The sequence below is a fragment of the Hoplias malabaricus genome, chromosome 2 (assembly GCF_029633855.1).
Source record: "Hoplias malabaricus isolate fHopMal1 chromosome 2, fHopMal1.hap1, whole genome shotgun sequence".
NCBI lineage: Eukaryota > Metazoa > Chordata > Actinopteri > Characiformes > Erythrinidae > Hoplias > Hoplias malabaricus.
Genome location: NC_089801.1, coordinates 39,253,430 through 39,281,349, shown reverse-complemented (window position 1 = coordinate 39,281,349; position 27,920 = coordinate 39,253,430). Strand labels below are relative to the sequence as shown.

Here is a 27,920-nt window from a genome sequence, read left to right as displayed (position 1 = left end):
TATTGAAGAAAACAAACACGTTTTGTCATTGAGACTTACATTTTGTTTGAGTCTACAGACCCAAAGAGTTACAAAGTTTGTTCATCATCATTTATCTTTTTTTTTTTTTTTTAGAGGTGTGGGGGAGGGGTGGGGTGGGGCGACATTACTTTTCATTTCGTCGTTTTAAAACAAGTTTGAGAAAGCAAATATTTCATTTGACAAAGAATAAAATATACGACCGTATGTCAGTGTTACAGCACAAGACTTCAGATTTCAGACCACCCAGCCCACCTCAAACAGCGCCGAAACAATAACTCATAAAATAAAGGAATAAACTCACACTACGATAAATAAAAAATAATTAACAGCTTGACTTGGTTTTGACGATTAAGAGTCATCTGCACTAACTCACAAAGTGGACTTTTGTTTTGAAAAGCGCAATAATTTTATTATTTATAGCAAACAACGAGGATATTGTTTTTATAATAAATCTGTAATATTTTCCTGAGACACTGGGTGCGTTTGTGTGTGTGTGCTGGTATTATAGATACATATATTTTATCTTAATTCTTAAAGACTCAACAACATTAGCATTCAAAACACCAGAAAATACTAAAGGGGAATTCCACAATTTCTTCTTAATGTTTTTCTAAATTTCTTAGGTTTTCTACATTAATTAATTTTAAGACATAAACAAAGTCATCAAAAATGGTTCAGTTTGGTGTAAAATGATCAGAGAAAAACACAGGAATGGCTTTGTTTACAGCTCAACCCAGATGCGAAGCACCTCGTGGAGCTGGACAGTAACTCACTCATTCACATACAGAAATATACATTCACTCAAAGTCACTCATTCCTACACACTCACTCCTGTTTAGGAATAGCACCACGTGGTGCTATTTCTCACATTAAGTGACTGCTCCACAAGGGGTGCTATTGTGCTTCGCATCAGTGTCCCTTTGTGCCCTTGTTATATTTTTATTTCCAATTGTTTTTGTTTCATAAGATATTCAAAAAGTGCTGGACACAGGGTTAAATTAAATTATTAACTTTTACTGTCTCAGCTCTAGTCTTTATTATTTTTAATATAAGATTAGATTCTCTACTGTGTAATTAGGCAAAGGCTCTAAGTGCATAAACCTCAGTTCTGAGAGAGCTGGGTTGGTGTGAAACACAAAGCAACAATGAGTGACCTCAGAAATTTCTTTACATCTACAAAGTGGACCAACAAGGTAGGAGTGTCTAACAGAGTGGACAGTGAGTGGACACTGTTTATAAACTCCAGCACCCGGGCTGTGTCTGATACACATTCTCTGCAGCGCTGATCCACCACCAAAATCATACCTGCTCCGCGGGGGTCCTGACCATTAAATAACAGGGCAAAAGGGGGCAAACAATGTATGTGGAGCAACAAATGGACTAGTTGTACAAACAAATAGGTTGTTCTAATGTTATGGCTGTAGCGTGTATTTATTTAAATGTAGTTCAAAGTGGATTTACATATCACTGCATTATTTTTTGTTTATATTTCTCATATATATATATATATATATATATATATATATGAGCTTTTGTCTGTGTGTGTGTGTGTGTGTGTGTGTTACTTTAATACCTAAATGGAACTCTGCGGATAAAGCTCATCCTGCAGTTGTGTAAAGGTGCTTGCTTATGTGGTCTGTCCATTTAGTTTTGATTAATCTGCTCCAAATATACCTTCAGGCATATATACTGAAAGTTTGTAGTTCAAAACCTTTCCTCCATGCTTGGACCATGTGTGTGTCGAAAACAAAGGAAAATAAAGAAAGGATTGAAAAGGAAAGAAGCTGAGTTCACCATAAATCCACACTAGAAAACACAAGAGTCCAAGATTTCCAGAGTAACTCACTGATATTTTTCTTAACACAGAATAATCCAAGCTAACCGCGGTTGTCACGGCAACCCATATGTGCAAGGAGTGTGTGTGTGTGTGTGTGTGTGTGTGCACGCGCTGCTTGGGTTAGCTGGTACAGCATGTGTGTGTGTATGTGTGTGTGTGTGTTTGTAAAAAGCACTAATACTGTGCAAATCTAAGTGGATATTTTCTTTTTTTCATTCAGTATTTTATTTACAAAGGCAAAAATATATATGTATATATTTATATATATATATGTGTGTATTTATATATTTGGACAGGAGCACACAGTTTGTGCGTGAGTGTGTATGTCACCCCCGATCAATACGTCAGAGCGAGCGAGTGAGAGCGAGCGAGAGAGAGAGAGAGAGAGAGACGAGGACGTGGGCAGTAGTAAAGAATCTTCCTGGTGGGAGTAAATTTCCACTGAGTGTTTACTCTATGTTTCAGTTCAGAGACTTTACAGAGTTCCTAAGCTGATAATGACAACCAATATTTAATTTTGTTGTGGCCAATACAGTTCCAGATTTTATGTTTTCAGATTCAGATTATTTTTTTAGTTTCATATCTTTTTTCAGTCACAGATCTTATTTTCACATTTAGATCCTTTTTTTCCCCACTTTTGGATCTTTGTTTTTCAGTGTCAGAGTTTTGGACCTGATCTAAGGGGAAGGGGGGGGGCATCAGCGTAGAGGGGCATGGTATAATGGTATAATGACTGAAAGCATAGAAATGAGCTATGCTGTCAGTCATTATACCACGCCCCTTTCCGCTGATGCCCCCCGATTGCCTTTACTCTACTATGTCTTTACATATAAATGAGTTATTTGCTGATATATTTATGTTTATAGGAATTGGAAATAGCACTTTTAACTGCTAACATCTTTACAATGTGACAGAGTAATAAACTTAATTTGAACAATTTGATGAGCTTCTTAGATCTACTGTTCGTTCTATGTAGGTGAGACAGTGGGAACAGTAGCCATAGTGTAAGCAGGTTTCAGGTAGTTTGATAAGAAATGGAAAGCTGCATCAGCTCTAGGTCTGGATGAATTTATTGGTTGTAATTATCAGCTGAAATTCAAATAACAGATCAATAATAATTACATTTATCAGTGATTAATCAGCTAGCAATATATTGCTGACCCCTGCTCCTTTTCACATCACACACAGAGGCAATTACAGCTGTTTGAGAGGAAGGAAAATGTGATATATATAAAAGAGAGAGAGAGAGAGAGAGAGAGAGAGAGATCCCTGTCTATAGATGTCTGCCCGGCAGGAAAGAAGCCTTCTGTATGGGCTACACTAGTGACACATAGTGTCACTAACATTATGGCATTAATGTCTCTTTATCCTTTTTTAAATAAAACTAAGCTTTTTTTTTATAGAACTATATATTTATATATATGTTTATAGATGATACTGTACAGCTTGTAATATATATAATTTTTTACAATCAAGAAATAGATACAATTTGTATCAACAAGCAAAGGTCATTTCTAAACATTTGAGGCTCGATGGCTTGCTGCGAGGGAAGGGATGATGGAGGATGGAGCTGGAAGAGTAAGAAAGAGGAAAATCCTGGATCCATAATGCTCTATAAAAACATATTAAAGATGTTATATGACATGCATTATGCCTTATAATACCCTGCCAAAGCTGCTCTTAAGGAATTGCACAAACCAGAGTGCATGACGTTCATGGCATATTATAATGTGGTCATAAGAACATGAGACAAGAATATGGTTATGTTGCATTGTAGCTCAGTTACAATTACATGCATGGCACTTCATAAAAAAGAGTGCAAGACTTTTTAAGTGTTCTTATGAAAGTTATAATATGTTATGTATCCTAACATGGCGTCATGTACACTTTGTAGCTTAAGAGCAGATATTCCAGGCATTATCAAGTATTTAACTTGCTTTATAAGTAATAATATATTATATATGCATTTTTAAAGGCCTATGGATACAGGATTCATAGGAAGTTGCTACCTAATGATTTAATAAAAACCGGGCCAAGGCTAGCATTTTTGCTGGGGGGGGGGTGTAAACAAGGACTGCTGACGTGCAGACTGACCAATTAAATGTATACAGAGAAGGTTATCGACCAATAACGGTAGCTCTACAGACAGACCGTTCAATCAGAAGATTTTAGGCTGCTTCACCACGCCCCCTTCTCACTCAAGTGAACCAATCGGAGTAGGGGAGGGCGGGACTAGTTTGTGAACGAAACGCTTCTCCAAGTTCTATGCAAGCTCTAGAAAAACAAAATCCCGGAAGTTTGTGAAATTCCGCCCGGACATTTTTTTAAGTCTAAAAAAGAGGACGTCTGGTCACCCTAGTCATGTAATCATTTGAAAGCTAGCAAGCAAAACATGCTTGTCTCTCACTAATTTGCATATTGCTGACTGCAGATTCATTCCACGAATCACATGAAGTATTAAAAATTCCCCAAACAGGCTTATTTAAACATTTGTATATTCTTAGATGATTTTCTAAATGGTGCACACGTCTCCATCACTTAGCTAATTTGGTGAGAGAACGTGGGTGAATTAGAGTTTTCAGTAAACTATCCACTTAATACAATAGAATTTTAAAATGTCCTCTTTGTTCATGTAGCCAACACCACCTTATGACCCCCTCCATTAAAATCCTTTAAAACATTTCACAACTATAACATTCAGTGCGCTACATTTACACAAACTTAGGCTAGCACATTAAATATGACAGAAGCTAGAACAACTTCTAGAAAAATGATAAAGACAAACACACCCTAATTTTAACCAAAGTCTAAAGGCAAACCAACATATTAAGATTATTCAAAAAATGTTCAAAATCTAAACATGATAAGGTTTGCATAGCTAGCTGATTAGATCATTTTAAAATGGGAATTCTTGTAAAGCTTAATGTATGTTATTTCTCAATTGCAGTGTCTGTAATTGACTAGTCTCAGCTCTACTCTCCTTCTATTAATTTCCATTAGGTAAATTTGGTCCTTGAACTGAGTTCTATGTTGCTCCTGCTCTCTTGTGGTTCCAAACGATCCAAGTAGGGACTAAAATGTAATCATTCTACGCCACACAATGCAGATGTCCAGCACAAATTTGCCATCTGTAAAAGCTATAGCAGAAATCACATTTGCTTTTATCCGACTAACAACGGGAGCTCGTAAATTTATGTCGTGGTCTTTTGAGGAGGTTCAAAAGCTCCTTGGATCAGTGGCTGCTGAAATTATCTAACGAGAGCTGGACGATGCAAGGAAAAGGAAGGAACAAACTCTATTGATCTGTCTGAACTGATGACTGAGCTGTGTTTGGTCCTAAACAACAACAACAACAACAACAACAAGCGAATACAGAACTTAAACAATCCTTAATGTTAATGCTTAACATAGATGTTGTGGCTACAGGAACAGCTGGATTTTAAGATGACACCGGATACATTTCGGGGGAAGCTGTTGGAGTGGAAAACCAACAAGAGATCAGGGACCAAACAGAGATTAGCATCCAGTAGAGTAGGTAACATGCAGTGGAAAAGCACAAATTTGTGTCTGTTTAGAGGGCCATTCTGCCTGTTCATTAAAAAGAGCTATGTTGGAAAAGCCCTCTGTTGTTATGGAGATGCTATGTGCAGTGGTCAGAATGACCATTTTTCATGTATTATTGGAGAACAAAAAAATACTTTGCCAGAATTTTTCCAGTCACTTTAATGAGATTTGAAATTTCAGGTTTAAAAATCTCTCTCCTTTCACAGAGATATGAGCCTGGTCTTGTAGGAGTGAAAATAACTGCCTGGGGAACGATGCTAAGATAGATTTTCCTGTAAGGACTTTAGTAGGAGTGACGCATGTTTGAGTGGTGAGGTAAAGATGGTGAGAGCATGATGAAGCAATTATTGAAACAGGAGCTGAAGCTTTAAAGTGATGGATAGGTGCATTAGCATTCATTAGCATCAATCCAAATGAACAGCTTTTAAACTGGTGTGTCTTATTTAAATCAATAAAATCAATTTCTAAATATTTCAGGCGGAGTACTTGGAGAAATAAAAATGGGGAAGGAACGTTTGGATGGAAAGGCAGCAAGCGACCTCTTAGTCAAATGTAAGAAACAACCCAACGACAGCCTGGTGTTTCGTGTGTGTATCGCACAGGGAGAAACAGGTAGGCAGTGTGTCACACCTTCCCACGAGCGGCAACAGAACCCCTCAGGTCCCACCTGCGCTCATGAAAACAAAAACAATACAACCCAAAAAAGAGAGATAAAGTTCTCGCCCAGAAACTGAGAGTGTCTCGGGGTCTGTAACATTCAAAAAGATTCTCCTAATGTTCTTCTAAATTACAAGAGGGCTGGAGGCAGGGTCTCTCAGCACAAATCAGAAAATACATGCTCTTCATGAGCATTTAGCCGAAGAGACCCATTTCCTTTTGCCCCTTGGTTAATGCACAATTCTCATTAGGTTATCATTAAGTTACAATTAAATCGTTATGAGTCTTAATTGACTAATGAGCAAGTTAACTGTCACACTATCGCTCCAGTTTCATGTATGGATTCAGAGCTGTGTTTAAAGCTATAATCATTCTGTAAACAGTAAAATTTTCATGTAAATTGGCAGATGTTCCTGAAAAAGACTTACTTGTAGAAATTCCAAATAATTTCCTGGATGAATATTTGCCTTTCTTGTACCCAACTATAGCCTTGAGAAAAACAAGATGGCCACAGCTCAAAAAGTGAATCCAGTACATGTTAAACCCATCAGACCATAGTTTTAAAACCATGTAAACATCTTTTAAAAAATGACTTGGAGAATCATTTAGCATTTGTAAAGTTACTGCACAAAACTAGCGCCTAGCATCACATCAAAATAAACACTAATGTGGTTGTGACACTCAACGAAAACGCCAGCTAGCCTTCGTGAAACATTAATATTTCTGTATCTTCTACATAAGTTGCTAATTATCTTTTTGGCCTCGGTTAAGCAGCGTCAAAGAATCTTTTAAAATGGCTTTGTGAGAAAGGAGTTACATTATCATGTTATTTTGGCAGGTCTCAGTGGCGCCGCCCCTCTGAAATGAAACAAAATTGCTCTAAATACCGCTAGTGCTCACTGATAAATAACAAACACAAACCTTGACCTCCGCACAACCAACCGGAAACAATCACTTCAATGCCTGTGGTGAGGTCACTGATATAAGGCCATTAAAGTTAATAAAAATTCAAAGTTCATGCTTTGAGGTACTCAAGAGTTCACGTTCCTTTCTGAAATTTCACACACAAGGCAAAATATAGTCAACATTATTTACACTGGTGCAAGTGAATACGCAATTGTACTCATATTTGTGTAAGATCGTTTCTGATCAGAGTTTCCCCACACAAGAGTCCTCTCAACTTTGTGTTGTCTGCAACCTGGTAAAAATTCACCTACGCTTCACAGAAATAATATCATTTCATTAACTCCTTGAAGGACTAAGAAACATTTCTGTCTAAGATGCTTTATCTAACTACCTTCCTACAAACCATATTAAAATAATAATTTACTGGCAAACCCCAGCTCTTCTTAAATGACTGGGATACTTTGACTACATTGACACAGATGTTCCTTCTGCATAAGTGCATATTCAACAGGTGGGAATGGAAAGGTAAATGGCATGCACATAAAATAGAGAATTTGCTTCTTTTATGTCAAAAAACTCCTTCCATTTCCAATGCTAAATGTGCTTTTCTCTCTCTCCAGTGAATGGATGGATTGCCTCTGGGTAGAAGATCCATCCGAGATAATCCTGGTGATAATGTAAAAGAAAGGATTCAAAGATTGTATATGGAGGTAAAATATATGCCCTATATCTTCAAGTACCATTGGAAATGCTCGAGTAGACACATTTACAACTTGCATTCTTCTGTCCCTCTTCCAACCTTGCCCAAATGTTCAATGACAGGACCTCAGTTTTGTCACAATGACGGCCGCTAGTTGCTGAGGATCGGTCATGTGAGGATTCTTCTCCATAACTGAATGGACTACATATGCTGGGAAGATATTGCAGAGGTTGCGATAAGTCTGGTACTGCTGCTCTGGGATCAGGTGTCTTTCTTGAGGTTCTAATGCAGGGCAGTGGGGTCCTGGATGTGGTCCTGGAGGGGTGTCCCAAGGAGATCTCCAAATCTGCTCCATCTTCTCAGGCATACTTCGGACCATCACACGTTCACAACAAGGCATTAGTCCTCCAGTGAGTCCATAACCTCCATAACCGTAAGGCTCATTCCCACATGGCAAAGGATCCCAGCTTGCGTGTTGCTCCCGGCACAGAGGAGGACGACGCTGCCTCAGGGGATTGCTCTCGTAAAGACGAGAATCTGAGATGCTGTCCATTCGGGTCATCCCTAAAGATCGACCTTGCTGTGCCGGACCGGAAGAAGGCATCACATTTTGGGCAAGAGGGGGATAGTCACCCGGACAACTCGATCTGGCCCCAACAACAGGATGTTGCGCATGGGGCACGAGATGAGCAGAGGACTGCTTGCGAGGCACTGGTTTGGGTTCATCCGTGCCATAACTTTGGACCCTTGTCAAAGCCTCATGATGGAAACCATGAGCAAATGCCTGCAAGCGAGTCTGAGCAGATGACTGAATTTGGGACTGTGATGGTGGGCCTTTCATGCTGTCATCCAGGCTTCCTTCCATGGAATACATCTCCGCACTGTAGGACGAGAAGGAATCAGAAGAATGGCTGCGTCCAGGCTCAGGGCACATGCTTGGAGCCCGTCCAGGATAAACTCCCCCTGCACCTGCCGGATCCGGCTGCTCTAGGCTGCAAAAGCTGTCCTGCATGCTTCCCAAGCTGATGGTGGAGAAATCACTGAGCATGGAGTAGTATCCATGATCGCTGACCACAGAGTCATACTTGGGGAAAGGTTCGCTGTATGCCACTGAAGCCCCCTGGCTGTTGGTCACAAGGATGGGAGGGTACTGGACACTGCTGGTGTGTTCTAGCGAGCTGTGTGTGAAGTGAAGTGACCCTGGAACAGGACTACTAGCCGAACGAGTGTTTAGAGCTCCGGCTGCGTGACTTTTCGTTGGTGGCATGGTGGGGACGCTAAGAGCTGTCACTAAAGAAGGGACAGAATTTGCTTCAGCCTTCCGAGCTGGACAAAGTCGCTCTTCTTGTTCGCAAGCCACAGAACGAATACTTGGATCTGACTGTCTTTTCGGCGCCACTCTTTTGGCCTCTGAACCGTCTCCTTTAGCACTGGTGCCAGAGGTACCGCACTTGACGAGAGCACCCTCGCTCATGGTCTTAACGGCAGAAAGCTTGGCGAAAGCTCGCAGTTCATCAGCGACTGAGCGCATTGGCTGAGCAGCTCTCTCTGGGTGGTAGTACTTACACTTGTGACCGTATGTGCACTTCTTACCTGAGAGTAAACAGGAATACAAAGGCATAGCAAAGCATACTGAGTGCGGTGGGGTCGTATAGTCGTAAGAGATGTTTATAAAAGTAATGATTTAAGGGTGACACTTTACAAAGTGCAGTGTTCTTAAGGCAATACCAACAGCAATCTTAGCTCATCTTAAAAACTGACAAACCTCATTTCTCAACTCTGTTTTCAAGATGACATACAATCACATGCAAATATTGGGGCATCACTTGTCAAATAGCACCTTTTATGGTAACTGCCCCAAATGAAACTGGAAAATGGTTCTAGGCTCATGTGACGTTCATGTAGTTAGGCTTTATAATAAACTATTATTTATGCCTTAAAAACAATGCCCTACAGTAAAATGCTACCATTTTAATAATAGAGTAACATATGATGCCATTTCCTACTTTTGCTGTACTGACCGTAAGGACACGGTTGCTTCTTGTGTTCCGGGACCACAGGTCGCTTCCGAAGAAAATTCTCCAAACTTGGACCATGTCTACCAAGGGGGTCGTCAGGGGGCATAAACCTGCATAGAGCAATAAACAATAAATAAACCTTCTTACAAATAACAACACATCCGCTGAGTCTGTGAAAACCATATAGATCTGTGAAGCTACATGTTATTAATGACTGGGAGTATGAGCACAGAAAGTGAGAGAGAGAGAGAGAGGGAGAGAGAGAGAGAGAGAGAGAGAGAGAGAGAGAAAGACCATCTCCGTGGCGCTAGGGGAGCGTACTTGTCGTTGACGAAGCTGTACATGAGCAGACGTTCCTCAATGAACTTCTTCCATTCTGGCTTCTCATTCTGCAGGTCGCGGTAGTTGTCATTGGATACAATGATGCCATCCGAATCGCATGCCAGTTTCACGATGAACCGGTCATCGTAACAAACCACCCTTCGCCCCTGGACACGACGAGACGGAGTGAAGACCAGGATCTTCTCTTTCTCCAGCTTTCTCAGGATCTCCTGATCTGCACAGAGAGAGAGAGAAGTGGCACATCACTTGTCTTTGTTTATCTCATTGATTTACATAGAAATCATATATTTTTAAAACATTGGTAGACAGCCCCTTAAGGTCAACATACCCAATGACAAGGCTGGGCTAGAGCAGTTGTTGTTACACATCTGGCTCAGCATTCATTTTGTTACAATATTTGGCTTTTGTTTGTTGTCTCTTTAGTAAGTGGTAAAAAAATGTTTTCCACCAGTTTGTGTAGCTTACCTGCTCTTTCAAATAATACTGCCCACATGGTATGTTGTTAATGCACAAAATACATTTTATTTTTAAAGAATTACACATTCAAACTTTAAAATTTCAATTATTCTGTAATAATTCAAAAATTCCTTATACATCGGGATGCTGTGCATACTAACAGTGGTACACACACCACCATTTAAGAACCACTGGTCTAGAGGGTTATAAAGTCACACAACATATTGAAATGATTGATGTAGCCCCTTGGAGTAAACTGAAGTGGTGTTTGTTACCTAGAATTAATCCTCCAACAACTGCACCTAACCTCAACGATTTAGTTTATCACTTCAGATGAAAGTCAAGATGAGGAGGTGTCTACAAATGTTTGGCCACTGAGTGTTTGGTTTGTATACATGCAAATAAAACTCCACACACACCTGTGATAGGGGCGTCCGGTCTGGACTGTTCTTTCCTCCACGCCGGCACAAACACTGTGATATCTTTGTGCCCTTTCTCCAGGAACCAATCAACTGCCAGCTGGATGCCCAGGCACGAGAAAACCTCTTTGTTTCCATGGCTACAAAGCATCATGGATACCAAGTTACTCACACATTCGCTAACACACAGACACACACACACACACGCCTCCGCATGCTGCCACACACGTGCATCATTTCACAACAACACATAACAAAAAACATGAGGATTTTAACCATTTATTTACACCTCAACTGGCTGCAAACTTCAATATCTGCACGTGACTGGGATCAAACTCAAACACTGTTTGTTGCTCAGTAATTCTTAAAGCAGAGTCATGTTTAAAAGTTTTGGTATGGATATGAAAGACTCTTCAAGGGATGTTTTCATAACTGTAATTTATTCAGGTGTAGTCTACATGTAGTACCTAATTGACTGGTGTGTGGCTAACCACCCAGTGTGGGTGAGGCTGAGAGAAGTATCTTAAAGGCCCCCGACTTATCCACAGCGGAACACAGTTCTAGTTCTTAATGAAACGTCTGGTCTGGTCTGCTTTGGTCAAAAGCCCACAAGCCCACAGCTGCATTCTCCCTCTGTCTAAACAGCCCTAAAGTGTTCTGAAGCAGTGGAGCTGGATGGGCATTTAGCCAGCAAAATGTTATCCGCTTTCTAATCTAAAAACATAAAAGAAAAATGGGGAGGAAATAAAAGAAGGAAAATGCTGTCTGTGTGTGTGTTTTCTGGGACTGTTGTCAGGGCAACACGAGGAGCATCACTATGATCTGATCTTGCTGTAAACAGTGGATGAACCATGACTCTCTCCTGACCTGTGTTCATTTCATTAATGAAATCTATGATGAAAAATATTCATTGACAACCTATTTTTCCCCACTAAGACAAGACAAGTGTAACACCTAAAGACTAAGACAACAAGTCTAAAACTAGGAAAAGGACTAAATAAATATATTCATTTGAAGACTAGAACTACGAAAACATTTAATCAAATAGTTTTGAACAGTTTGGGGGCAGCCTTAAGGTTAGAGAAGCAAGTTCGAGGCCGGAGGGTCATCGGTTCAATTCCCAGGACCAGCAGGGAAAAAAGTGAATTCACAGCTGAAGTGCCCTTAAGCAAGGCACCTAACCCCCAAACTGCTCCCTGGGCGCCAAGGTGTTTGTGTTCACTTCATAAGTATAGCAAAACCTTTAAAGAAACATGACTAAAATTAGTTTTTTTTTATATTGAATAGACAAAAACAAGTCTAAAATATATTTTTGTTTTGTTTTAGACTATAACAATAGTTAAATGGTTAAAATAACAAAATTAGTACACATTTAAGTCAAGAGACTAAGACTAAATCACAAACTAAATCACAATCAGCTGCCATTTATCTGTGACTCTTGATTACAGGGGGTTCATTGGAGTACATCAAGGTTTTAATCTTGGACTGAATCAGTGGCTGCATGATGTATTTCCATGATGCAGAGGACAAAGAAAAAAGATTGCGGTATGGACTGAGGAACACAGCAATACAGAGAAATCAGCTGCCAACCTGACCAGCAGAAACCATTAACCCTGTCATTCATAAAATATTAGCTTCGTATTTTCCTTCTCCTCATTTTCAGATTCAAAACACTCATTTTCATAGAAATTGACTCCTTATGCCATTCCACTTCCCACCTGCTGGGGGTAGTGTTGTACCTTCTTTAGCTCATTCCAACCCCAAACATGCCAAGGCCACAACAAAACGTCAAATCCTTCCTCACACGACACATGCACTGAACTAAGTACAACAGTAACTGACTCATGAGAAAATAAATCACCCAATAATCATGTATTCACTCATCTTCTGTAAGCGCTACATCCTGATCAGGGTTACTGTGTGTCCAGAATATACCCGGAATCACTGGGCACAAGGCAGGAAGAGATTCATCCTGTCACTCACACAGTAATTTGATGTTTCTAAATTGAATTTAGTGATAAACAGATGTTTTTTCCTGCTCTAATTTTAAGTATTTCAAGATGTCACTACATAATGCAGGGAGTGAAAAAATATGCCGCTTTTGGCAAGTTGGACACAGCTACTCGAGTGTTAAAGTGCATGTACCTCATGGCCACGTTGGATCCGTCTATAACAATGGGTCGAAGGTTATCATAGGTGTCAGTGGTCTCTTCTTCAAGAGATGCCTCCGGACTGACCGCCTCTTTGACCCCGGACCCTCGAGGAGCTAATCCAGTTGAGCTGACCGGCGCCTGGACCTCCAACTCACCTTTGTTTCCGAGTCTGACAAGTTCGGCGAGAACATCATTGATCAAAGCACTGGGGCCTAACTTACTCAGGACAGACTCCACCTGTTCTCCTGAGTAGCCCAGCTTTAACGCAAACTCCATTTTCATTTGGTAGTCTCTGCTTTCACTGCTGGTTTGCGGAGAGGGGGCGTGGCCTATGGAGGTAGGCGGCGTTCTGTAGGTAAATTCCATAGTCCCATGTACGGAATCTGTCTGTGCATCATCAGCACGGAGCTCCTGGAGCGTGCTGCTTTGGCTGAAACTTGGACGGTCCAAACAGGGCGAGCGGCAAAGTTGGCGATGAGGTTTTGTAGCCATTAGAGGTTCCCGCCTCCTCCCTCCACTTCCGGCACCAGCTTCCAAGGCTCCACCCCCTGAACTCACACCCCGCACCCTCGCCTCTCCTTCACTCTCAGAGCTGCTGCCCTCACCCTCCCCCTCGTCCTCCTCGTCTTCCTCGTCCTCCTCCTCGTCACCAGGTGAGCCGTGGCCCACTGGCGATGGCGCCGGCTCCGGGTCACGGCACCACCCACGATGCTCGGCCTTGAGGCGCTGCAGCATGGCGCATGCGGCTGTCACCTGGGCATGGCCACCCTGAAGCTCCAGCGCATGTTCTCGCACCTGCAGCACGGCACAGCTCTCGTACTCGATGGCGGCGCGGAGCGAGTGCAGACGGCGCTGAAGCCACAGAGTCAGACGTTCACGGTGGCGCTGCACTGGAAAAATCAAAGACACGATGTAATCCTGAAAAACAGAAAGAAGGATTATTAAAACACAGCTCAGTTCTGAGTCCTCAGTGGAACCAATTTGGTTCTCAGGCACGTGTCCTCCATTTCTCACTAGAATTGAGTGTGTTCTACTGGGCTTGGACCCTGATGTGCTCTACAATCTCAGCTGGATCTTTACATGCTCTCGAACTTGTCGTACGTTCGATTTCTTTCTAGAACTCAAAGATGTCCAGAGTCTTCTACATTCAACTTGAAAACCAAATGTGTTGTAAAAGCCAAGTGTTGTGAAAGTGACCTCTGAGTGGAGTGTTGCTTTAATCAAAACCACAGGAGAGAGATAGATAGATAGAGAGAGAGAGAGAGAGAGAGAGAGATCTCTCCTTACTCTCCCCATCTTACTCTCTCTAACTCACACTATCTTTCTCTCACTGCATGTGGGTGTTAAAGAGATAAAAATCAAGGGGACAAAAAAGTTCAAACACACCTTGTGAACACCCACACATCCATCCACCCACCCACACACACACACACAAACATTGATTCCCACAGAGTGAAAGAAAGAGTGGAGGGAGAGAGACAGAGAGAGCAAGTGAAAGGGAGAGAGAGAGAGAGAGAGAGAGAGAGAGAGAGAGAGAGAATAACAAGGCAGCTTTTCACTACACATGAAGCACAAAGCATGCTGGGAGCGTCTCCCCTCGTCTTCTCTCATGTAATTGGCCGAACAGAAGGGTCTGGAACGCTTTCTGACATTCTGATTGGCTGAGACTTTCAAAAGCCCAATTATATCAGAGCGGAGTAAAACCTTTGCTGTACTCAGACTAGTTTCAAATAAACACAGAGGACAGGGGCCACAGCAGAGAGTTCCTCTTTACTGCAGCAACAGGCTCTGCTCCTCTGGGAAGACTCTTCTCTACATTTCAGAACATAGCTTTGAGGATCTGATGGTGTTTAATCATCAGTGAGGATCAGGGGCTGATGTTAGTAGAAGATTAGTTCTGGATCACACACACCACTCCAACTCATCCCAGAAGAACTCCATCACTCCAGAGAACACAGTTCCACTGTTCCACACCAGCACTGAAGGGGTTTATACACCTGCAGCATCATTGTACCACCCTGTTGAGAGGAGTGTGTATACCTGTGTGTGTGTGAGTTTACAGTAAAGTGTTTATGCCTCAATGTGAAATGTGTATACCTGTGTGTGTGTGTGAGCAGTGCTGCTGTCGTGTAGGCTGTAGTCTGACGTGTGTGTGTGTATGTGTGTGTGTAAGCCAATATCACCATCCAGCTATGAGAGGCTTCTTCGTGCTCATGACACCGGTTGCCTAGCAACGTCGTCCTGTCATCAGCTAACTGCTTTTTAGCAGTCACGACTAACACAAAACACTGCACAATGTTCTCTGGGCAAGCCTGGAACACACACACGCCCACCCCTGCACATGAGCCACACACAGGTAAACACAACTATGACAGAGAGAGAAAGAGCGAGAGCGCAACCAGGATATCTGTGTGTGTGTGTGTGTGTGTGTGTGTGTGTGTGTGTGTGTGTGTATGGTGCTTGCACAAGATGCAGAGAGTCAAAATAACACATCACTGGAAATTACAAGCTTACAACATTCTGGTTTCTCTCTCTCTCTTCATGTGCCTCTTCCCACTCTCTTACCCTCTATCTCTCTCAACCCCACGCTTTTCCTTCACACTCTCTCGCTCCATTCTCCCCTTTCCCTAATTTGCCACTCTCTTACCCCCACTCCCCACGCACCTCTCTCTCTCTCTGCAGATGTGACAGTGCTACTCTGAGTCGTGACGGTGGGTTACCAGCGCTGCATCCCCGAGGGTCCAGAAACACACACACACACTTCACCAATACACACTCACTGCATTGATCACACATCAGTCCACTAATCTGCCTCATAAGCTCCTCCCACATCAACATGACTATTTTCCTACTGAAATATTTAATGAAATATAATTTTAATAAGTTAATAATGGGACCACCCACACATCTGTGCACTGGCTGCATCCCACTAAAGTCGTGTCGTCATTCTGTAGTGGGCGTCCTGCCCATATAAGGAGTTCCAGGTCTGAGCTGGATTTCTCGGTGACAGAATTGATTGTGGTGTTTGAAAGACTCTGCTATCTAGTCCTGAGGGAAACAAAACACTTCCAAACCAGAGCTTGTCTTCCGTCCATTAAGTGGCACTGCTTTAAATTACAAGGTCTTTAAAGGGGGTGTTTTATGAAAAAAAATCCCTTGTTCTCTTCGTGTTCTTATTCAAGTCTTCTGACGTCCAGTGCAGAGACTTTAGAACTGCCTCACCCTGAATCTGTTCTAGACCCGTGCTTATGAGAGAGCTCCAAGACAAGGTTAAATGAACACAGAGAAATAAGAGCACTGTGTAAAACTGAGAAAATGAGAACAGAAAACATGTAAAAACCAGAGATTCTGCTCCTCGCTCCTCACTGCTGTGCACTCAGGTCGGGGTGAACAGCGAACGGCTCATTACTGTTTAAAGGAACAGGCACTGAAAGCTGTCATTCCAATCAGGGCTATTTGGACGATTTCTAACAATCAACTAAACCCAGTACACCTAATCTAAACAGGCTCTGGCCCAAGCCAGGACCTAAGTGCAGTTTATTACGAACCAAAAACAAACCAGCCTCACAAACTGTCTCTGCTGTTTTTGCTGTATCGTCCAATCACAGAGCTTGTGAAACTGTTTCCATGACAACAGTGACATTACTCTGCAGCAGTTAGTTTAGGACTGATATTCTAATTCGAATGCCTATTAGTTAGACAACACAGGAGTTTCAGCAGGGATCGGGTGTGTTTGTGTGTGTGTGAGATCAGTTGAAGTTTTGTGTCCCAGAGTTAAAAGAATAGTTGAAGCCCACTTCTCCTTAACAAGGTCAAGCTTCACAAAAATGCAGTCAAGCCTTACAATGAAGTCATAACAGAATGAAACAAAAGACAAGTATACAAGTCTAAGAGTCCCTCTTCACAGTCTTCTTGTTCGCCTGTTGTGTGTTAGCCTTGTGTTACAATTATGCTGAGATATATTTACCTAGATTAGATTTAGTAACCTAGAGGTTCATTTAAGTTGGATGTAAGGAGTTGGGTCATGATTACATTGAGTAATCTAGAGCTTAAGTTGCTTCAGGATTCAATTTACGTCTGATTTAAATCTGGTTACTACTGAAGAAATCCTTGAACTGGGTTGGGATTAGTTTTAGGCCTTCTATTCCAGAACTGGATAAGATTAGTCTGGATTAGATGTGTTATACTAGACTATCCCTTGAGCTGAGTCTGGATTAGATTTAGAAAACCAAACCTTAACTTAACGATATCTAGTGAAGTCTAGGTCAGCAGGTTGGTCGTGATTTAATTTCTAGAATTTATTTTAATGGCTGTTCTAGATAAAATGTTTGGAGCGGTATTTCTCTGATGAACTTGAGTGTGGAATAATGTGTGTAATGTACTGTATAGTACTCTATAGCACTAAACTAGATGGTAATTTAGAGCTGTACAAGAATTAGTTTTGAATTAGTTCTAGACGGTCCCTTGGGTGGAGATTGGGTTTGTTCTGCCTTGATCCTCTTGTGGACCTTCTGGACTCCAGATGTTTACATGGGGCTGTTGCAGAGATTTGGGTGGGGGGTGATGGGGGGCATGTATAACTCATTAGTTAAGCCAAACTCTGGTAGCGACGTCTGCCTGGTGGGCAGCAGAATTGTTGACCCAGCAGGCTGCTGGGTTCTGCCGTACAGGTCGTATTTACACAATAATTATATCCATCAGCACAAAGTTTCACAACATGGCAGATGAGCCATGAGTCACTGGGCGTTGAGGAAGAGAGAGAACAGGGATTCATGAGGAACGGTTCTAAAGGAACAAACAGAAGCCAATGTAAAACACAACTGCACTGTGAGGTCCTGGCAAGAGAAATGCACTTAAATCACATTCTTACACATATTTTTACAAGTTTTTAGGTGTGAGATCTTTTCAACAGACAAATGTATTAATTTACTGCTTCGAACAAGTAAAATAATGTCATATTATATAGGCTTTATGGTTTTGAAAGTATAGAAAGGCATGGTTTGGTGCACATCTCTCTCTCTCTCTCTCCCCCTTCTTTATGAGCCTCCTCCACTCTTTCGTCTTCTCTCTCTCTCTCTCTTTCTCCCTCTCTCTCTTCTACCCCTTTCTCTCATCTCTTGTTTTCCTGCTCTCTGTCCTCACCTCCTCCATAACACAGGCTGAGAAGCAGCAAGGCCACCATGCACTTGAGCAACACACACACACACGCGTTTATACCGGCTCGTCTCATAGCAACAAGTGGAGCGAGTTAGCCGTGAAGCAGCAGCAGAAGCAAGGCCTATTTGAGGCCCACGACTTAGCTCCAAGCAAAAGCTGTCCATATATAAATATATAAAGGAATATATAAAGATACCATTTTGTTCATAGTATTACATGAGATTTGAATTCTCACACATGTGCAAAAACACACACATAAACCCCCACACACATAAATCCACACACACACACAAGTTAGCATGATTTGCTTATTGCTAAAAAGTCCACAGTATGATGTTTTAAGCACTGGAACCCTTTATACACACTCTGAGATATATAATAAGCATACAATATTCTTTTTCAGTAAAAGTATTTTTAAACTTGCTGCTGTTTCTGAAAAGTGTGTTTTGCTATTATATTTATACATATATATTAAAGATAGATATAAAGTATGTAATTTAAATTATACATTATGAATCACTTAAAGCTTATTCCAAACTTTTTTTCAATAACAATAAACACTTTCAGTTCATTTACTTTGCTAGAGAGCAGCTTTTAGCTAAACAATGCTAACCTCCCAAGCTTTCACCACAGGCAAATATGATTCAGGTTATCACTGGCCCATCAGACAAAGTTATTTTGACCCAGTATGATTTTCATGTACTTTGTCAATATAAGAAAGCAATGTCTGAGCAGGAACTGGACTAATACATGCCGTCTGAGAATTAACCTAACATGGCTAGTGACAAGCTAGCTTTGTTGCATCGTGCATTATTGCTTTGCATTTATTCATGTCATTAACCTATGGCTTACTTGCCTGAGATTGGCCAAAACAACACTGACTGCCAGAAAATTTAAGCTCAACATAGGCCCAACTGGGCAAAAATGCTAACCTGAATAACAAGATGGCCAGCTAGCTTAATGTGATTTGTACTCTGTCAAACACTCCTTGTCTTTCATTAATTCTCAAATTCTATCTACAACAGTTTACCAGCCTTGGACCAACTTATACCTGCTGACATACCTACTTTCACTAAACATATGTCCAGTGTGGGCCCATTAGTCACATTGGCCCAATGTGGTTGCCAAGATAAACTGCATAATCAGCCAACATTTGGTCTGTGTACATCAGCTAACCATGGAAAACAACATGCTAACATGGCTAACAAGAAATGAGTGACCAGCTAGCATTAGGTTATTTGTGTTTTGTGAGATGTTCCCAGATTGTTTCTATTCATTCATGGCATACAGCAACAAAAGCTAACAACAACAAATAACTTGCAATATTAAGCCCTTTGCCTTGCAGTCAACACCTTGCCATTGGTTCCACTCGTTACATACATCAAAGTCAATCTTAAATTGTGTCCTTTAACTGTGATCCCCATGGAGCTTTTCAGAGATTTACCCAGAATGCTAAAACATGTGTTTTTGCATTAGGATTCTGTAACAGCCCCTTAAAACTGGTATCAACCTGCTTTGACTTTGCAGCATGACACGTTTTGATTTTTGCTTTAAACAAGCCTCTATGTTGCTCTGCATTGCTTTGTCTACAATACTTTCCAATAAATAAATGAAATTACACATGCATTTGGCTACAAATAAACCAGCACTTGATGCAGCTTTCTGAGGAAGCAAGTATTCTGAGTACACTGTTCTACTTATATTCAGGGCATATATAATGCACAAGTGCTGAAAGCAGGTGGAAGAGCTAATCATCAGTGCACTGGAGTGAGTAAAGGGAGGAAAACAGGAGTCGTGAGCACCACTCATCACTTTAAAACCCCCACCATAAGTGCCTAACAATTCCACCTTAAAAGTTGCACCAGGCAGCATCTGTATGTTTGTAAGCACCTGTGCTAATTTACAAGGAGGAAATCTTCAAAAATGCATGTAATGCTGAGAAAGAGTTACTAAAGCCCAAGTTGACATTGTTGACTGGAATTTCCCAGTCCACCTTAAATGGTGCCATAGACGCGTATGAGCATTTTACAGATTCTTAGATTTCTGCTGCATTATTAGGTGAGCATACAGACAGAGACACATAGCGACAATAAGCAGAGTTTGGCTCTCTATGCTGGACTTCCCCGTTCCACCTTAAATGTGCAGGAGATATAGCTATATATATATATATAGTCTGCCTTACTATAAGATAGGAAATTTTAGCAGAATTCACCAAGCCGTTGGCTCTCTTTTCTGGACTTTCCAAATCCACCTTAAGTGGTGCCTGAGGGTTTAAGCTTTAGTTTAAATCCAGAGTTTAAGTATACTGCACCGTTTAAGGAATAAGAGCCCAATCCAGCTTCGTGACTCTACTAATGCCGCCAAGCCTGAGGCGCTAGTGTAACTACTGCACCATTTAAGGTGGAACGGGGGATTCGAGGAAAAGAATCATGAAGAAACTGTAGCTGATTCTTTACTCTTAAAAGTTTGACAGAAAAAAACTCACCGTGTCCGTTGTTGTGTCCGTCCATATGACGGACAATTTAAGGTGGAATGGGGAAGTGGAATAAGGTAAAAACTCTATTTATTCTTAGAGCTGAGTATGGAGTTAAAGTCAGCACCTTTTGTTGATGTGTCAGACAGGCTGACTACAGCCGCTGATACACCATTTAAGGTGGAATAAAAAAATATATATTTATTCTTAAGAGATAAGGATGGAAATCAAATCCAGCACATTTGTTGATGTGCCCAGTAACATTTAAGGTGGAATGGGGAAATTCGATTAAGCAACAGGGAAGATAAAAATAAAAAAATGTTAAAAATTCATAATGCACATGCATGCATCATGGTCCAATATTTTGCCGCTTCAGTTCAGATGGACTGACACATGCGTGCAAATAATATATACATGCATGCACGAGCACATGCACGCGCACACGCATCTCTCCTACCTTTGCCTTGGTGCAGTCCTGCTCCGTGCCATCGTCGATCTGGACCAGCAGCGTGCCGCCGGCTCCGTGCTGCGGCTCCGCGGCTCTGCAGCTCACCTTCACCCGGAAAACGCGCTCGATGTGCGGGATGCAGCGCTGCAGCGGCGGGCCTGCGCTGGCGGGCGCGGCCAGCTCCAAAACCATTTATTACCGCGGAGCACTTCTCCAGCCCTGCTGCTGCTGCTGCTGCTTCATCAGGGGGAAGAGGGACGGTTGAGAGAGAGAGAGAGAGAGAGAGAGAGAGAGCGGGAGAGGGAGGAAGGGAGGGGGAGAGCCTGTATTAAAGGTGGAGCTCTTGGTTCAGCAGCATTTCCAACACCCTCAGCATCCTCAGCATCTTCAGCTTCAGCTTCATCAGCAACAAGTCGTACGCCCCCTGTCTCCACGTTTGGCTGATAGACGCACGAACAGAGGAGTAGATTCGACTCTTTCTAACGAACTGATTCACTGAATCGAATCGTAAATCCGATTCATTTTAAACGGATTTCAAGAGTGTTTGATGCAAAATTATTCTTTTAAAAGATAAGAAGATACAAGCACATGCAAGGGGCAAGCACATGCTTCCTCTCAGACATTTGATATCACAGCTGCAGGGGCTCAGAGTCCTGGGTGGGATCCACTCCTCTACATATCACAGCGCTGGACCTGCGTTTATATGAGAGCACAAACACGAAGTTAAACGCAGCAAAGACACAACGTGTGTGCAGAAATAAGAGCACTGAGTAAAAACAGAGAAGAAAGAGAACCGAGTGAAAACGCCTAAAAACAGAGCTTCAGCTCCTCGCTCATCACTGCCGTGCACTCATGTGAACAGCGAGTGGCTCATTATCATTTAAAGGAACAGGGCCGTTTAGACATGTGGAGAACACTGGTTTGGGGCTTGTGGGGCTTTGACTAAAGCAGGTCACAGACATTTCATTAAGAACCAGAACTGTGTTCCACTGTGGAGAAAAGGGAGAATTTGTCCACTATGGACTGAATAAGGGATGTTAAATATATATTTATGTTTGTTGTATTTTTTTTTTACTTGGTAAGGCATTTATCTCTTTTATTAAGTCGTTCCCACACCTTTTTGGTTTGATTCCCAAACGTCTTATTTGTTTGGAAGGTATGTCACCAGCAGGTCTCTGTAGTTGTCAACAAAATCGTGCTCTTATTAATTTTTGCGCTACTGCCCCTTTAAGAAAGCAAAGCGCAAAGTCTCATGGGAAGTGTAGTTTTTAGCCGGTGCTTGCATCTGGTACGGTTTTGCACAGCTGGTTAGCATTGTTTATGATTTTGCTGCAGAAATTATCGTTAAAACCTGTTTAAAAGCAACGGGGATCACGTTAATAACAGTCCAGAATGACGGAGGAGCAGGAGATCATGTGTAAACTGGAGAATATTAAAGAAATACGGTAAGGGTTTTTATCATTTAAAAGAAAATAGCAGAGCATTAGGAGATTAGCCAGCACTGCGTTAGGCAGCTATTGTCCTAAACATCTGGAGGAACAGAGCTCATTTATACTCCAAAATCTCTTTTATTTCTCTTTTCGTAAATTAATCTTTAAAAATGTAGGAACCCCCTGCCTGTGAATTTATGTTAACAATCTGCTCAAAATGCTGAACAATAACTATCTTGTTTGAATGAGATATTCAGTTATTGTTACATGTTTATTACAGTAAACTATTTAAAGGGGTGAAAAACCTGAAACCAGACATTTAAGTGACTGCAGTGTTGAACTTAAAACAAGTGTTGAGTGCTGAAGACTGCAGGTGTGACACTTTATGTGGCATTAAAAGTACAGTCAGTAGAATTAGCATAAATGGTGTTTGTAATATAACATTGTTGTTGGTTGTTGTTTAGAAATAAGATGCTGAAGATGGAGAAGCTGAAGGTGATTATTTTTGGTAATTGTTGTTTAGGAAACAGACATTGCAGATGGTGAAGCTGAAGATGTTTGTTGTTATTGTTCATTGTTAATAATAGGATGCTGCAGATGGAGAAGCTGAAGGTGTTTGTTGTTGATATTTATTGTTTGTTGTTTAGGGTTTAGACACTGCAGATGGAGAAGCTGAAGGTGTTTGTTGTTGATATTTATTGTTTGTTGTTTAGGGTTTAGACACTGCAGATGGAGAAGTTGAATGTGTTTGTTGTTAATGTGTATTGATTTTGTTTAGGAATAAAACACTGCAGATGGAGAAGCTGAAGGCTCGTTTGCGAAGCGAGTTCCAGTCGCTGGAGACGGAGGAGAAACACTTGAGAGAATATAAGCAGGAGATGGACCTGCTGCTGCAGGAGAAAATGGCTCACGTTGAGGAACTGCGGCTCATACACGCTGATATTAATGTGGTAGGTGCTCAGATTCTCCTTTTGTGTCCTTTTCTCAGAATGGGGTGGGTTCTCCTTCTCTCCAGTTCCACGTCATTTTAAACAGCCCACACTGTGGAGCTGTTTGTGTGAGTGTGGTCAGATCTGAAGCAAGAGTTGAGCTGGATGTGTCTCTCTTCTCTCATTTTCCCCATGTTCATCCCAGCAGCGTATTTTCCTCCTCGATTTAAATCAACACTAGGTAAGATTTGTCATTTTGGCTCCTAGGCTCCCCCTACAGGTGCAGAGTGTAACTAAATTTTACATCACTCTCCTGAAATCAAGTGTTAGGTACGGGGTGGTTTCCCACCCTCTTCTGAAAGTTATATAGTGCAGTGTCTGCAGTGCTGACTCCAGTGTAGCAATGACAGAGGCTCTATTCTCCCTATACAATGATTCTAAACCTGTAATAAAATGCTACCTAGTTTTCCCTTAAATCACAAACCACACAGGTTCATTCTAAAAATAAAAGTCTTGGATGGAAATCTCTCATTTTTAAACTCCAGCCATATGCAGAGAATCACTGTCTGTGCAGTCGATGATTGCTGTTGTCTTTTTATGGTGAAAACATCACCACCATTCATTCATTTTTATTGTTTACATCTTACTATCTCTGTAAAGACACATCATATTGGCAGGGGAGTCTGAGACCACCACAGTGAGCTACTCTTCTATCTGCAGTAGCAACAAATAAGTAGGAACCACATAAGGGGCAGTGGCAGAGTAAACCCGGCACAACAATGCTTGGTTCTTATTGGTGAGCCCCACGTTTCTTGACACCTAAGTTGCATAAAATTAAACGCTGATCAATTTTTGCTTTATTGCTGACTCACGTGCCCACTTCACGTCTGCTCCGCTTATTGTTGCCAGAAGGTCACAAAGTGTCTCAGGTTAGATTTCTCATTCTGTGTGTGTGTGTGTTTCAGATGGAGAACACCATAAAGCAGAGTGAGAGTGATCTGAATAAGCTGCTGGAGACAACTCGGCGACTCCATGATGAATACAAACCGCTGAAGGAGCACGTGGACGCTCTGCGGGTGACCCTCGGTCTCCAGAGACTCCCTGACCTCAGCCAGGAGGAGGAGAGGCTTGCTCTTGAGTCAGTAACGTAAAAACATGCATGTGTGCACTGATCAGTCATAACATTAAAGCCAGCTCCTAATTTCTCCATTCAGGTTCCACTCTCTCAGCCCCACTGACCACAGCATTCAGTCAGTAGTTTCACATTCATAGACTGTAGTTCATCTGTTACTGTGCATTCTTTGTTAGCTCGCCTTCACCCTGTTCTTCAATGGTCGGGACCCCAAAAGCTTCAAGGCCACTAGTATAATAGGATCAGACACAGCAGTGCGTTTGGAGTGTATATATACTGTGTCCACTCACACTGTTGTCTGGATGTTTTTGGTTGGTGGACTTTTCTCAGTTTAGCAGTAATGCTGAGGGATTTTAAAAACTTCAGCAGCACCGCTGTGTCTGATCCACTCGTACCAGCACAACACACACTAACACATCACCACATCAATGTCAATGCAGTGCTGAGAATGATCCACCACCCAAATCATGCCTACTCTCTGGGGGTCTTTAACTGGTGAAAGGGGAAACATAACATATGCACAGCAACAGATGGACTACTGTCTGTACTTGTAGAACTACAGAGTGACTGCTGGAGTTGTCAATGGAGCTGATAGGATGCATGATCAGGGTAGAAACACACAGGTGGCTTTAATGTTATTGCTGATGGGTTGTGTGTATAACAGCTATAAAGTGGTGCTCTCTGGAGTTTCCTGATGAAAATGTCAGGTTGAAAGAATTTTCTCATTTTCTCTGTGCAGTTATTTTGAGAAGCAGAAAGCCGAGTGGCAGACTGAACCTCAGGAGCCTCCAATCCCAGAATCCTTAGCAGCAGCTGCTGCAGCGGCCCAGCAGCTTCAGGCAGCGAGGAAACAGGACACTCGACAAGCAGCTACTTTCAGACAACAGCCACCACCTATGAAGGTATACACACACAGTTTTATATCTGTGAAGTATGTGGACATTACATAGACTTCCATTCATTTTTTTGGAAGTTACCATTAACTTTTCCATACGTATTACTAGTGCAACCCTTAACCCCAAACCCTAAAACCTAACCATAATCTTAACCCATCTTTAAAAGATATCTTGATCTAATAGATTTAAATTATTTACCGTGTGGGGACCAGCTGACATGTCCAAACAATAATATGTTTTCCTTGTACACACACACACACGCGTTAGGATATTTACTGTACTTACATCAGAGATCATTTTAAACCAGTTGTTAAGAGCTTTAATTCGCTATTTCATATGTCATTTTCTTAGCATTTATTTTGGAATTTTAAGTACACACCCTTTAGCTTTTAATGGTATTGCAAAATCATGGTATTACTCCATATCTCAAGTACAGACTACACAACTTTCAAAGTCGTCGGATCAATGTACACTACACAAGTCGCACTACACAACGTGTTTTCTTATAATCAGGGGTCTTTCAGTGTTTTTTCCTTCTAAACTAAGTGAAAGATTAGCAATGTGGGGTCACGACTTACACCATTTTTCACCAGGAGGAACTTCCAGCGACTCCATCTGGTGTCCAAAACTTGTTACGAAAACACACACTGATTTGCAATGGAAACACATGTAAAAAAAGTACAAAAGTGCAAAGTGTATGGGTGAGAAATTGGATAAGGACACGCAGCAGGGATTTTCTATTCTACACAGAGATTTAGAGGTAAATATATATTTTAGCAATGAAAATGTAGCTGCCTGCTCAAAGACACAAAGCCTGTGTGTATGGAAAACTATATCATATAAATACTATATAAGAATGATACAGTTCAAGTTCAACAGGCTTATGATTTTAGCTATAAACCAATACACAGTGAAACAAATCCAAGAGCAGGGAGCTACACAGAACACGAGAGCAAAAAATACAAGTAATAAAAATAAATACAGAACTGTAGACATAGCACAGTAACTCCCCTCCCATGGCTTTCCCTCTGCATGTCTTGCATTCTCATTGGCTGGCTGTAGCTGGTCACACTGCCAGTCACAACACCTAAGTTGTTAGAGTTAGAGTAGTTAGAATTATTTGTTAACCTACATGAGTTAGAGTCGCTGATTGGTCCAGTTATCAAACCTGTTAGATATGTGTCTGGCACCTTTCAGGCCTTGGGGATCGCTCTACAAGTTCTCGGATTGTGTCTATTAGTTGTTCACACATAATGACTGAACACAGAGCAAATGCCAATTTGGCTCTGACCTGAGGGTTTTGACAGCATTCTCCAAAATGTCTTCAGCATTCTTCTAGTCTGCAACTAGAAAATCTGGGCTGAGGAATCTGAAATCTGAGGAAAAATCCAGTACAAAATACAGATCTGGTCTGGAAGCACATGATATGATGTGCAGCAATTTCCAAACACCCAGAACTCCTTATATGGGCATGACACCGAAAACCAAATAATAACACAACTTTAGAGGGCTGTTTTTTTTTATTATTATTGCCTGGTTGATTTGTTTGTTTGTTTGTTTGTTTTCTTTTTCAGGCCTGTCTTTCCTGCCATCAGCAGATTCACCGAAACGCCCCGATCTGTCCACTCTGTAAAGCCAAGAGCCGCTCCCGCAACCCCAAAAAACCCAAGAGAAAACCTGACGAGTAACATAAACACACGACCACACACATCCACACACGTGCACGAGCGCGATTTCAACACCCTCCTTTTTCTATGTGCATTCTCTTTATTGAATTTTAAAGGTATTCATTATTATTAATAATTATGTCCTTAAAGGGGAAGTTCATCTCCTATTTGAAGTTACTAAACTTGTAAACAGTCATTTGTAGACACCTCAGACAGATTATATATTGATTCCTGTAGTTTTAAAATGTATGTTGTGTCAGCAGTGTGTGTAACGTGGGTTTTGTAACTGAATAGTGTCCAGTGGAAGTCTGGGGTGCTTTAATTAAAGTAATTTTAACAACTGATTCCAGCAGCTAATATATGAAACAGTCTGAGGTGCTTATAAATCATGCTTTACAAATTTAGAGTGACTTTGAGAGTAAAAAGGCAAACTCCCACTTCAGGTGTCCACTACTAAACCCTGTTAGGTTTTGTATTTTTTTTTTAATTTTCATTTTTGTTTTGTTTTGTATTTGCTATGACTTTGGCATCCCTCTGTCTGTTTGTCATAACCTGTGTCTGTCTGTCTGTCTGTCTCTGTGTCATGTTGCTGTAGAATAAAAATGAAGAGAAAAATCCTTATGAATTAATGCTTCACTCTCTATATTTCATAGGGGCTCATTTCTCAGCAAACTGTTATGAAAGCAGTGTTCTAGACTGGGCATCAGAGACTGTT

The 27,920-nt window shown here is 41.4% G+C and overlaps 2 protein-coding genes across 3 annotated transcripts; one reads left to right on the top strand and one right to left on the bottom strand.

Annotated features, from left to right (window-relative positions):
* Positions 1-21: 21 nt before the first annotated feature.
* zc3h12b (zinc finger CCCH-type containing 12B) lies at positions 22-21,678 on the bottom strand. Of its 2 annotated transcripts, none has more exons than XM_066659416.1 (6): positions 21,161-21,678; positions 13,066-13,991; positions 10,921-11,060; positions 10,025-10,259; positions 9,692-9,813; positions 22-9,278 (listed from the first exon to the last, which is right to left on the bottom strand). In XM_066659416.1, exons 1-6 carry the CDS (start codon positions 21,341-21,343, stop codon positions 7,798-7,800), a joined length of 3,087 nt encoding a protein of 1,028 aa, XP_066515513.1. In that variant the 5' UTR covers positions 21,344-21,678; the 3' UTR covers positions 22-7,797. The 2 variants fall into 2 exon arrangements, with proteins under 2 accessions (XP_066515513.1, XP_066515514.1); XM_066659417.1 differs by having other exon boundaries at positions 9,707-9,813.
* Positions 21,679-21,829: 151 nt separating this feature from the next.
* On the top strand, positions 21,830-27,809 carry zc4h2 (zinc finger, C4H2 domain containing). The gene is made up of 5 exons (XM_066659418.1): positions 21,830-22,596; positions 23,360-23,531; positions 24,476-24,648; positions 25,382-25,544; positions 27,113-27,809. The coding sequence occupies exons 1-5, from the start codon at positions 22,544-22,546 to the stop codon at positions 27,224-27,226; spliced, it is 675 nt and encodes a 224-aa protein (XP_066515515.1). The 5' UTR covers positions 21,830-22,543; the 3' UTR covers positions 27,227-27,809.
* Positions 27,810-27,920: the final 111 nt, after the last annotated feature.